This window comes from Oncorhynchus masou, chromosome 31 (assembly GCF_036934945.1).
Source record: "Oncorhynchus masou masou isolate Uvic2021 chromosome 31, UVic_Omas_1.1, whole genome shotgun sequence".
In the NCBI taxonomy this organism is placed as follows: domain Eukaryota; kingdom Metazoa; phylum Chordata; class Actinopteri; order Salmoniformes; family Salmonidae; genus Oncorhynchus; species Oncorhynchus masou.
This window is the reverse complement of record NC_088242.1, coordinates 46929339-46941706: the sequence shown is the minus strand read 5'-3', so window position 1 is coordinate 46941706 and position 12368 is coordinate 46929339. Positions and strand designations below refer to the sequence as shown.

At 42.3% G+C, this 12368-nt stretch overlaps 1 protein-coding gene across 1 annotated transcript in view; it reads right to left on the bottom strand.

Moving 5' to 3' along the window:
- The window catches only part of LOC135524029 (membrane-associated guanylate kinase, WW and PDZ domain-containing protein 2-like), a 358255-nt gene that overhangs the window by 218612 nt on the left and 127275 nt on the right, over positions 1 to 12368 (bottom strand). Inside the window, 1 exon segment of the mRNA XM_064951156.1 lies at positions 8809 to 8928. Coding sequence (XP_064807228.1) covers positions 8809 to 8928 — 120 coding nt within the window.

The window sequence follows — 12368 nt, the reverse complement described above, 5'->3', positions numbered from 1 at the left end:
ATTAGTTTAGTTGTTCAGCAGTCTTATGGCTTGGGGGTAGAAGCTGTTAAGGAGCCTTTTTGGACCTAGACTTGGGTGACTGGAGTCTTTGACAATTTTTGGGCCTTTCTCTGACACTGGTTAGTATATAGGTCCTGGATGAGAGAGATAGAAAGAGCGTGGGGTAACTGTGTGCCACACAACGGGGCTCTGTTCAGAGTTTAAAGCTGAGCGTGATGGAGAGAGCTCAAGTAAGGAGATGAGAGATTCAGCATGGACAAGCACAGCTACCTTTTACTGACATGCAACAGTAAATGTATGGCTGAGTTCTGTATGTTTTGACAAGGTAGATTTTTTTTACTCATGATATTTAACTTTTGAAGCACAATAAGGCATTGCTATGGTGATGTTTATTTTATCTGTACATGAAATCTTCCTCTGTCAGGGGAAATACATTCATGATGAAATATTGAGAGCGAGCCAGAGACGTCTTATGTCATTATCTCTTCAATATGAGAGAGAGAGAAAGAGAATGAGCAAGAGAATGAAAGAAATAGCAGAATAAAGAAGTGGGAAGAGGGACAGAGATCAGAAAGAGCAAGAGAGAGAGACAGATTATGCACAGCCGTAGCAGTTGCATTTGATTCCTTTTATCCAAGCAGGAGAAGCCTTTAATTGCAGGCTGTGAGAAAGCCTTCTGTCTCCCTCCACACACACACACGGCACGCACACGGACGCGCACATGTGCACACACGGACCTGCAAACACATACACTCACTCACACACACCAAATGCCCTGAGTTTGAGATTCATACTGTACATCCCTTCACATATACATCTCTCTAACCTGTCTGTATATGTATAAGCAGTGTAGTGGTGGAGCATCCTACATATTCCTTCCACGTAACAGATCTTCAAATGTGACAGACGTCACACTGCTTGGTTAACAGTGTCACTTCCTCCCTAAGCAGCTCTTAACCTGATTTGAACTTGGGCTGGTGCGGTGACCGTAATACATCACACTGGCAGTCATGAGTCATAACCGCAGTCAAATTCCACGTGACCATTGAATCATGGTACACTCCTCTTATGCACTCTGGACATGTGTTGGTAGTCCCCAATTTTATGACGACCAATCAGGTCGCTAATTGCCTGGTACTCAGCGCTCTATTGTCCCTCTAACCACTCTGACATCAATGCAAATGCCTTTGTAAATCACATCAAAAACTTGTTATCAAAACAGTATCATGCTTTTTAAGCTCACCTGGATGATTGATCAATTTGAAGAAAGAAGTTCAACCACTGAGTGGAAAACATGGTCATTGTTGATGTTGTTTCAAAGCCAAACACAAGGAAATGGACAGCGCTTTCTAAGGTGATGATTAATTCAAAACACCCATACCATATTCGAGCTTATGCATAGGTTTATATATGAGCCCAAGCCCATTAAAAAAGTAATTAAAATAATGATTGTGCCATTATACAATACATAGCCTAATAGCCTACCACTCAGGCCTATTGTACATGGCACATTTTTTATTTATTTTTATAATTGGTCTAGCCTATACTCCAAAAGGAAATACATTCTAGTAATCGCCTTTGAGTGTGGACTGTATTATTATGCATACTGGATGGACTGTTACCTTAAGCTCCAAACTTTTATCCATGAGTCTGGGAGAGAACATATAGTCCTTGGCAAAGCTGTTTGTTCATTGATTGTGTAGGGTGGCTTACAGAGTTAGCCTACAATTACAGTGAATTTGTATTGGATTTAGTAATAGGGCATTTTATATATTTTCATAATAAAATGGCTGACACATTACCTTTAGAAACAGAATATCGCACCACCATGCGTTTCCATCTCCTCTCGCTCCTTCATTCCTTTCTCAAGGACACAGAGAGAGCATGGTGTTCTTATAAGACAGACATTTCTATATGCATTCCCGTGTGATTGCAGAGTTTTGATGGTTGCCAATAAAAAGAGGAGGATCCCAGTTGCTACTATATTTATTTCTCAGCTGCTAATATTAAACAAATGCTCTACTTTTAAACCAGAATAGCCTATTCGGCATGATCAAAAAACAAACTGCGGAAAGCAGCCTCCATTCACTATTTGTCTTTTTTCTGCCTGCCCCTGTTCCTGCCCATTTCATAATGGGTCATTCTAGATCGAATCTAAGTGAACATGTTAGTAAAGACAAGATTCAATTGAGAATAGCCTGATGGGCGAAAATATGATAATTTGATGAAAGAACAGCGTGAGGAGCCTGAGGCAAGGAACAGAGCGCAAGCTTTTTTGAGACTTTCTCAAATCATCAATAGCCTGTAGTCGCATCATGCAACCCATATATTTTTGATTTCTAAGACATTTTCAGGGTTTGTATCAACACAACCAAAATTGCCAAATAAATCTCAATCTAGCGTAGAGAACCTGTTTTAAATTATAACTTTTACGCTCAAAATAGCCACTTCGTAGGCATACCCGCTCCGGAATGGGAAAATATCCTGGGAAAAGTTCAATTATATTCTTCTTACATATACCATGTAACTCAAATAATGGCATGGAACTTAAAAGCATATCTTGTCTGCTAAATGTACCAGTCTACAGCCTATGGCATGGCGCATAGGCAGATAACATAGGCCGACTCATATTATGTTCTTCTGAAAAACATTTTCCTCATATCATCATGTTTCTTTAGACCTGCTAAAAATAAATTACGGATTTATTGTGATGGTGTATATTAAATTGATTACATTTTTAAAAATTATGTAGATGCTCCAAATGAGCACATCAGCTGCTTGTTTTGTGTGGAGGCATTGATAAGCTAAACCTGTTCATGTTAATATGTTAAAAGTTTTTTTATCAAATAAATAAATAAAGTAAAAAAAATATTTTTGATGTCCTCTGTGTCCATATGAATAACCCCTGTGATGTAACTGGAATGATGAGATAGATGTTGTTCTTTTATGTTTTTGTTTTATTATTTCAGTGCCATACTGTGTTCGATCATGTCTAGTCATATTGTCTCCAGTTTGTTATCCTCAATGATTTTATTCATGTGCATGTATGGCTTATAAGTTTAATGTGTGCTTGTTTTTTTTTAAATGGTCGAATTAATAAACTAAACGAAATGAACTGTCAATTACCATGAGGCCAGCAGTCATTTACATAACAGTTAGATGGCGCCGACAGAGATGGTCGCCTTGCTTCAGGTCCAGGTTATTTTTTAAATGTATTATTTCTTACATTGTTAACCCAGAACATCTAAAGTGTTATTAAATACAGCCGGGAAGAACTATTGGCTTTTCCTTGCTGAGCGGCCTTTCTTGAAAGATTTAGATTTTTTAACTTGTTATGTCGATATAGGACTATTTTTACTGTGGCTCTAGATACTTTTGCACCTGTTTCCTCCATCTTCACAAGGTCCTTTGCTGTTGTTCTGGGATTGATGTGCACTTTTCGCACCAAAGTACCAAAGTAGGAGACAGAACGCGTCTCCTTCTTGAGCGGAATGACGGCTATGTGGTCCCATGGTGTTTATACTTGCGTTCTATTGTTTGTACAGATGAACGTGGTACGGTTCAGGCATTTGCAAATTGCTCCCAAGGATGGACCAGACTTATGGAGGTCTTGGCTGATTTATTTTGGTTTCCCATAATGTCAAGCAAAGAGGGACTGTGTTTGAAGGTAGGTCTTTAAATACATCCACATGTACACCTCCAATTGGCTCAAATTATGTCAATTAGCCTATTAGAAGCTTCTAAAGCTGTTTAAAGGCACAGTCAACTTAGTGTTTGTAATCTTCTGACCCACTGGAATTATGATACAGTGAATTATAAGTTAAATAATCTGTCTGTAAACAATTGTAGGAAACATTACTTGTGTCATACACAAAGCAGATGTCCTAACCGACTTGTAAAAACTATAGTTTGTTACCAAGAAATTTGTGGAGTGGTTGAAAAACAAGTTTTAATGACTCCAACTTAAGTGTATGTAATCTTCTGACTTCAACTGGTAGATGACCTCTTTCACTCCAGTATCCCTGCACATCTTAAATATGGTATTGGAACTGACCCTGAATAGAGCTATTTTTATTCATCGAGTATTTTTGTTCTTCCTTATGTAAATTTCAGTCCCACATTGATATTGATTACTGCATTGTTGGGTTTGGAGCTAGCAAGAAATGCATTTCACTGTACTTGTACACATGGCATTATGACATATTATAGTGTATGTCTTGGGTTTGATGCTATTCAAGGCTGTGCATCTGTCTTCAGACCATGGCAGAAATCCACTGATGAATGGGTTGCTCACTTAGCCAGTAGCTCTGTGTGTGTGTGTGTGTGTGTGTGTGTGTGTGTGTGTGTGTGTGTGTGTGTGTGTGTGTGTGTGTGTGTGTGTGTGTGTGTGTGTGTGTGTGTGTGTGTGTGTGTGTGTGTGTGTGTGTGTGTGTGTGTGTGTGTGTGTGTGTGTGTGTATATATATATATCTCTTACAAACAGCAGAGGCCCACTGGGAGAAACCACCTCTTAAAGGGTGGCAGGCAGTGCCTGCGGGCACTTACATCTCAATGTGTAATGCAAATTAAAACCCAAGAGGAGGGGGAAGTGCAATCTTCATGGCCGTTGTAATGCTTTTGCTATCTGATTAAATCCATTTCAACTAGCATTGGCTACATGCTTCAAGAATGCCACACAGGAGATTTTGGATACTTTGGATGAGACGACAACAAACCTGTGAATGTCGATAATAAGCTAAAAAGTGAACCATCCGTCTAATCTTTTCTGAATTAGATCTGCTCTCATAGGGCAGTCCTTTCATATTATCATTTTTTGGGACAGGATAGACCAAAGTAAAAAGATGGAAGAGACGCTTTCAGAAAGTGGTCCGGAATCCAATTCACAATGCAGCAGTATATACAGTGCATTCGGAAAGTATTCAGACCCCTTGACTTTTTCCACATTTTGTTACATTATAGCTTTATGTATTACGATTTAAAAAATATATTTTTTAATCCTCATCAATCTACACACAATTCCCCATAATGACAAAGCAAAAACAGGTTTTTATACATTTTATTTAATGTATAAAAAATGAACATGTACTTAAGTATTCAAACCCTTTACTCACTACTTTGTTGAAGCACCTTTGGCAGTGATTACAGTCTTCTTGGGTATGACGCTACTAGCTTGGCACACCTACAGTACCAGTCAAAAGTTTGGACACACCTACTCATTCCAGGGATTTTCTTTATTTGTACTATTTTCTACATTGTAGAATAATAGTGAAGACATCAACTATGAAATAACACATATATAATCATTTAGTAACCAAAACAGTGCGAGGTTAAAAATATCAAAATATATTTTATATTTGAGATCCTTCAAAGTAGCCACCCTTTGCCTTGATGACAGCTTTACACACTATTGGCTTTCTCTCAACCAGCTTCATGAGGTAGTCACCTGGAATGCATTTCAATTAACAGGTATGCCTTGTTAAACCTTAATTTGTGGAATTTATTTCCATCTTAATGCGTTTGAGCCAATCAGTTGTGTTGTGACAAGGTAGGGGTGTATACAGAAGATAGCCCTATTTGACAAAAGACTAAGTCCATATTATGGCAAGAACAGCTCAAATAAGCAAAGAGAAATGCCAGTCCTACTATCATTACTTTAAGACATGAAGGTCAGTCAATCTAGAACATTTCAAGAACTTTGACAATTTCTTCAAGTGCAGTTGCAAAAACCATCAAGCGTACATTTTTATAAATTTGCTAAAATGCCTAACAACCTGTTTTCGCTTTGTCATTATGGGGTATTGCGTTGTTAAGTTCTAAATGAACAGAGTAAAAATCACAGAGCTTAAACCAAGTTTATATACTCATTGGGTCGTACAGCTGCATAAGACAAAGTCATATTTCCAACAGTGGTAGTATATATACCCCAATTTGGGAGGAGTCTCCTCCTTCACTATAAACATAACATATTTTTTACTAGGCAGGAAATCAAGTGATGCGGGCAACAAACTGTTCCTTCTCCCTTATTAATGTGACCTGACCTCGACCCCCGTTTCCTCACGCTCTCCACCATTATCAGTGACAGCAATCGTGTGATTGCCTCTCCTCTACTCAGCACCTCCCAAAGGCCCCTGGCTCCTATCCAACCTTCATTGACCCCACCATATACATTCCTCCTACAGATACCCATAAACTACTGGTGTATAAACCAGACTATGGCACTCCTCATGTCTCTAGTATAACTGATGATTAACAATATTTAAAGTTTAGAAATCCAAAAACCCATCAGCGTGTAGACTGATGAGGGAATATTTATTTAATTTATTTTAGAATAAGGCTGCAAAGTAACAAATTGTGGAAAAAGTCACGGGGTCTGAATACTTTCTGAATGGACTGTATGTGTTCTGGTCTAGCCTAGACCACTAGACCACCCCAAGCCATAGAGGACTGTCTTAGGACTGTGAATGAAATGCTTATTTATGTCAAGACAAAACCATAGCCATTCTTTGTGACAGCAGTTGAGGTCAGTGTTTTGGATAGTAGGTCTGCACAAAATGGGCAGAAAATCTAATTGCGATTTTTCCTACGATTAGATAAAAAATACTTGGGTGAACTGTTGCAATCATAGAAATAGAATGACTGTGTCAGAGAAAGGCCCTAAAAATTGTCAAAGACACCAGCCACCCTAGTCATAGACTGTTCTCTCTGCTACCGCAAGGCAAGCGGTACAGGAGCGCCAAGTCTAGGTCCAAGAAGCTTCTAAACAGCTTCTACCCTCAAGCTATAAGACTCCTGAAGATCTAATCGAATGGCTACCCAGACTATTTGCATTGCCCCCCTCTCTCTTTTACGCCGCTGCTACTCTCTGTTAATATCTATGCATAATCACAATAATAACTCCTACATTACCTCCTCAATAACCTTGACTAACCGGTTCCCCCGCACATTGACTCTGTACCGGTACCCGCTGTATATAGCCCCGCTATTATTATTTTACTGCTGCTCTTCAACTACTTGTTTTCACATGTATTTCTTATTCGTATTCATATTTTTTAAATGGCATTGTTGGTTAAGGGCTTGTTAGTAAGCATTTCACTGTAAGGTCTACCTGTTTACCTGTAATTATTCAGCCCCCTTAAGTTAATACTTTGTAGCGCCACCTTTTGCTGTGATTACAGCTGTAAGTTGCTTGGGGTATGTCTCTATCAGTTTTGCACATCGAGAGACTGATTTTTTTCCCATTCCTCCTTGCAAAACAGCTCGAGCTCAGTGAGGTTGGATGGAGAGCATTTGTGAACAGCAGTTTTCAGTTCTTTCCACAGATTCTCGATTGGATTCAGGTCTGGACTTTGACTTGGCCATTCTAAAACCTGGATATGTTTATTTTTGAACCATTCCATTGTAGATTTTTCTATGTTGTGGATCATTGTCTTGTTGGAAGACAAATCTCAGTCCCAGTCTCAGGTCTTTTGCAGACTCCATCAGGTTTTCTTCCAGAATGGTCCTGTATTTGGCTCCATCCATCTTCCCATCAATTTTAACCATCTTCCCTGTCCCTGCTGAAGAAAAGCAGGCCCAAACCATGATGCTGCCACCACCATGTTTGACAGTGGGGATGGGTGATGAGCTGTGTTGCTTTTACGCCAAACATAACGTTTTGCATTGTTGCCAAAAAGTTCAATTTTTGTTTCATCTGACCAGAGCACCTTCTTCCACATGTTTGGTGTGTCTCCCAGGTGGCTTGTGGCAAACTTTAAACAACACTTTTTATGGATATCTTTAAGAAATGTCTTTCTTCTTGCCACTCTTCCATAAAGGCCAGATTTGTGCAATATACGACTGATTGTTGTCCTATGGACAGAGTCTCCCACCTCAGCTGTAGATCTCTGCAGTTCATCCATAGTGATCATGGGCCTCTTTGCTGCATCTCTGATCAGTCTTGTTCTTGTATGAGCTGAAAGTTTAGAGGGATGGCCAGGTCTTGGTAGATTTGCAGTGCTCTGATACTCCTTCCATTTCAATATTATCGCTTACACAGTGCTCCTTGGGATGTTTAAAGCTTGGGAAATCTTTTTGTATCCAAATCCGGCTTTAAACTTCTTCACAACAGTATCTCGGACCTGCCTGGTGTGTTCCTTGTTCTTCATGATGCTCTCTGCGCTTTTAACGGACCTCTGAGACTAACACAGTGCAGGTGCATTTATACGGAGACTTGATTACACACAGGTGGATTGTATTTATCATCATTAGTCATTTAGGTCAACATTGGATCATTCAGAGATCCTCACTGAACTCCGGGAGAGAGTTTGCTGCACTGAAAATAAAGGGGCTGAATAATTTTGCACGCCCAATTTTTCAGTTTTTGATTTGTTAAAAAAGTTTGAAATATCCAATAAATGTCGTTTCACTTCATGATTGTGTCCCACTTGTTGTTGATTCTTCACTAAAAAAATACAGTTTTATATCTTTATGTTTGAAGCCTGAAATGTGGCAAAAGGTCGCAAAGTTCAAGGGGGCCGAATACTTTCGCAAGGCACTGTATATTTGCCCCCTAGCTCCATAATATTTGCTAGCTAGTTAGTGAGTAGCATTAGCGGCTAGCGCAAATGTTATACTATAATACAGAAAACATGGATTTATATGAAAAATCTACGTGGGGCTTGATGTGTGTAGTTCCTGGAAAGCAGCCGCAACATGACAGACAAAAAACGAGTAAGCAATAAAAACATGTTTTTTTGCGATCTGGATATGTCAATATCACAATTTAGATTAGAATAGCCGTAGGGATCAGTGTCGTGGTCAGTGAACTTACCTTCATAGGTTCCACTCTCTAGCAGGGCTCCGCTTTGCTCCAGTTCCATAAAGCGCTCCAAGCTCACAAAGTTATAGTCCACCCCCGGCACCTCTCCCTCCTTTGGCAGCCTGGTGGTACCTACAGAGGGAGAAGAAGAAAGGAAGAACGTTACTTTATTATCAATCGTTACAGACAGTTTCTCTGTCTGGGTTTAGAATTTGAGTGTATTACATGTTTTTATTTTTTCATGGAGTCTAATTTTACTTTTGTTAGTTTAAATGTAAGGGGTTTACTACTCCGAAAATGGACGGTCCTACATGGCGTAACTCCAGGGGGGTTGAGCGGAGGCTCGATTATATTTTTGTACCCAGGTCTTTGGGTAAGTTGTCTGGGCGGCTGTTGCCTGTTTTCTTTTCGGATCACGACGGGGTGCTCCTGCAGGTGGGGTCGCCAGTCTGCCTCTTTGGTAGGGGGTACTGGAAGCTAGATCGGGATGTGCTGGAGGAGCAGGCTTTTGTTGACGGGTTTTATGGTTTCTTTAGGAGGCTTGAGGGCCTCCGGTCCATGTGCGAGGGGTGTTAGAGTGGTGGGAATTAGTTAAGGTGAGGATTAGGGCTTTTATAATAGGGTATTGCAAGAGGAAAAAAGGGAGGAGAGGAGGGAGGTGGATCGTATCCAAAGGTTAATTGAACTCGAATACGAGGCAGGCAACCTCGGCGGGTCGTTTGACTGGGAGAGATCCGCAACCCTAAAGGCGCAGCTCAGGGAGTTGCAGGAGCGGAAGGCTCGAGCTTTCCTGGAGCGTGCGCATAGTGGCTTTCTAGAACATAATGAGACTTGTTCTGCTGTGTTCTTTAAGTTGGTTAGGGCAAGACAGAGTAGGAAGGTAATGCATGGTGTTAGGGAAGAAAATGGTAGTATAGTTAGAGAACCAGAGGATATGGTCAGGGTGACAACTGATAATTTCCAAGGTTTATTTAAGGAAAGGGAAATAGATGTAGAGCAGGGAAATGTGTTTTTAGAACACTTGTCCAGGCGGTTGCCGGAGGACATTAGAGAAGTGATGGAGGCCCAGATCTCACTAGAAGAGGTTGAGAGCGCTCTTAGGAGGATGGGAAAAGGGAAGGTGCCTGGGATGGATGGGCTGCCGGCTGAGATTTATCTCAAGTTTTGGGGTATACTTGGACCAGTGGTCCTCGAAGTCTTGAAGGCCATCCTTGAGACGGGGGTCCCGGGGGGATCAATGGCTGTTGGTGTGCTGTCACTTTTATATAAGAAGGGGGAAGTAGCAGACCTTGGCAACTGGCGGCCGTTGACCATGCTGTGTGTAGATTACAAGCTACTTGCAAAGGTTTTAGCAGACCGGTTGCGCACAGCCCTTCCCTACGTCGTTCATGAGGATCAGACGTGCGGGGTAGAGGGCCGCTCTATTAGATGGAACCTACAGTTAATCAGGGACTCCATCGCTTGGGTTGAAGATAGAGGACTGCCTTTTATGGTAGCAGCGCTAGATCAGGCGAAAGCCTTCGATCGCCTGAATAGATCCTTTTTATTCAGAGTGTTAGGTCGATTAGGATTTGGGGAGAAGTTTATAGGATGGATTCGTACATTATATGTCGGAGCGGGGTGCCGAGTTAGTGTAAATAGTCACTTGGGTGACGTTTTTGACCTCTCGTCTGGGGTCAGGCAGGGGTGCCCACTCTCGGCTCTCCTCTTCGTTCTGTACATGGAGCCTCTGGGGGCTGCCATTAGGGCAGACTCATGGGTGGAAGGTTTGCTGATCCCTGGAAGTGGTGGGCTGCGTGTTAAGATGACGCAGTACGCCGACAACACTTCCTTGCTGTTGTGCAAGGACTCATGCCTGACAAGGTCCCTTGCCATCTTTGGGGATTTCACCCGAGCGTCGGGAGCAGTTCTGAACCATGCAAAGTCTTCCGTCAAGTTTTTCGGAAGATGGCGCGGTAGAACGGATGTGCCTGGGGGGTTCTCTCTCTGTGAGGGGGCCCTGAGGATTCTCGGGGTCCATTTTGAGACCTCCGGCTCAGCGACGCTAAACTGGAACATGCGTATCGCAGTGGTACAGAGGAAGCTAGCAATGTGGAAAGCTAGGTATTTGTCTTTTATGGGCAAAGTCCTGGTCCTAAAGGTGGATGTGTTGCCGTCTCTTTTGTATTTGGCATACATCTACCCATTGCCGGCTTGTCTGAGGAGGCCTCTAGTGAGGCTTGTGTTTCAGTTTATGTGGAGTGGCAGGTGCGAGTGGGTCGCCAGGGCACGCATGATCTGTCCCATCGGGGAGGGAGGTAGGGGGGTACCACATTTTCCCCTCAAGCTGGACAGAATTTTTGTTTCTTTCTTGTTAACGGAGCTTGCTCAGCCAGTGATACACCCCTCCGGTTACCTCCTGCGGGTATTTTTCTCGTATCAGGCGAGAAGCATAATGGTGTGGTCTAACACGGGTCCTCGGGCGGAACAGCTGCCGTGGCACTTTGGTCATGCGGCCAAGTGGCTGCGTGCGCCCCCTGAGGTTGAAGTTGCACGAGTAGGTTTAGATCATAGGCACCTGTACGAGGAGGTCAGAAAAGCAGGGAGTCCGGCGCCTGTAGTGGGCATCTCGGAAGTGGTCTGGGAGGGAGTGCAGGTGCGGGGTCTGGACAACAGGCTCAAGGACCTGAATTGGTTGAGCCTTCATAAGTGTTTGCCGGTACGTTCCATCTTGTACCGGTATAGTTTGGTGCAATCCCCCACCTGTCCAAGATCCTCTTGTGGCAGGGAGGAGACTGTGCGACATGTCTTTTGGGACTGTGCCTTTGCCGGAGTAGTATGGGCTAGGGCACGGGTGTTGTTAGGTTTGGTAAAGGGGGATTTTGTATTGACGTGGGCCAGGTTAGAGAGGGGTGTAGGGAGAGCGAGAGGGACGGATAGGGACAGGTTTCTGCTCTGGCTTCTCATGAGTCTCTTTAAACGGGGGCTGTGGGAAGCAAGGCAGAACATGGTGAAGACAGGGAGAGATTGGGGGGGTGGAAGGGATAGTGAGGAGAGTGGAAGGAGATTTGAGGGGGAGGATGAAGAGGGAGGAGAGGAAGTGGGGGCAGCATGCTGCTCGGGAGAGGTGGAAGGGGGGTTTAGGGCTGGGTGTCATTTAGATTTGTAAGAGGATAGATTAGGGACGGGGAGATAGGGAAAGGTATTTTGTAGGGTGACGGGGAGGGAATATGCTCCCCTGAGGTTTTGTTTGGGGTTTATGTTTATTTTAATTAGTTTAATTAAAAATACCATTATCTGACTATGTATGTAAATTATGAGTTGTAAAGAATGAATGGTATTGAAGATAATAAATTATTTTTTATAAAAAAAAATGTAAAAAGACAGGCTGTATAGTTTTTTCCACATTTCCGTCTGTTGTTTTTGTACATGTTCAGTTATTTCACATCTAGTCTACTTTCATTCAATAAACATGAGTAACCATCACGCTGCATTTTGGTCCGCTCCTCCTTCAACAGAAGAAAGCCGTTACAGCTGCAATTAGACCTACTCTAAGCTCCAGACTCTGGCGTGTGTGTGTGTGTGTGTGTGTG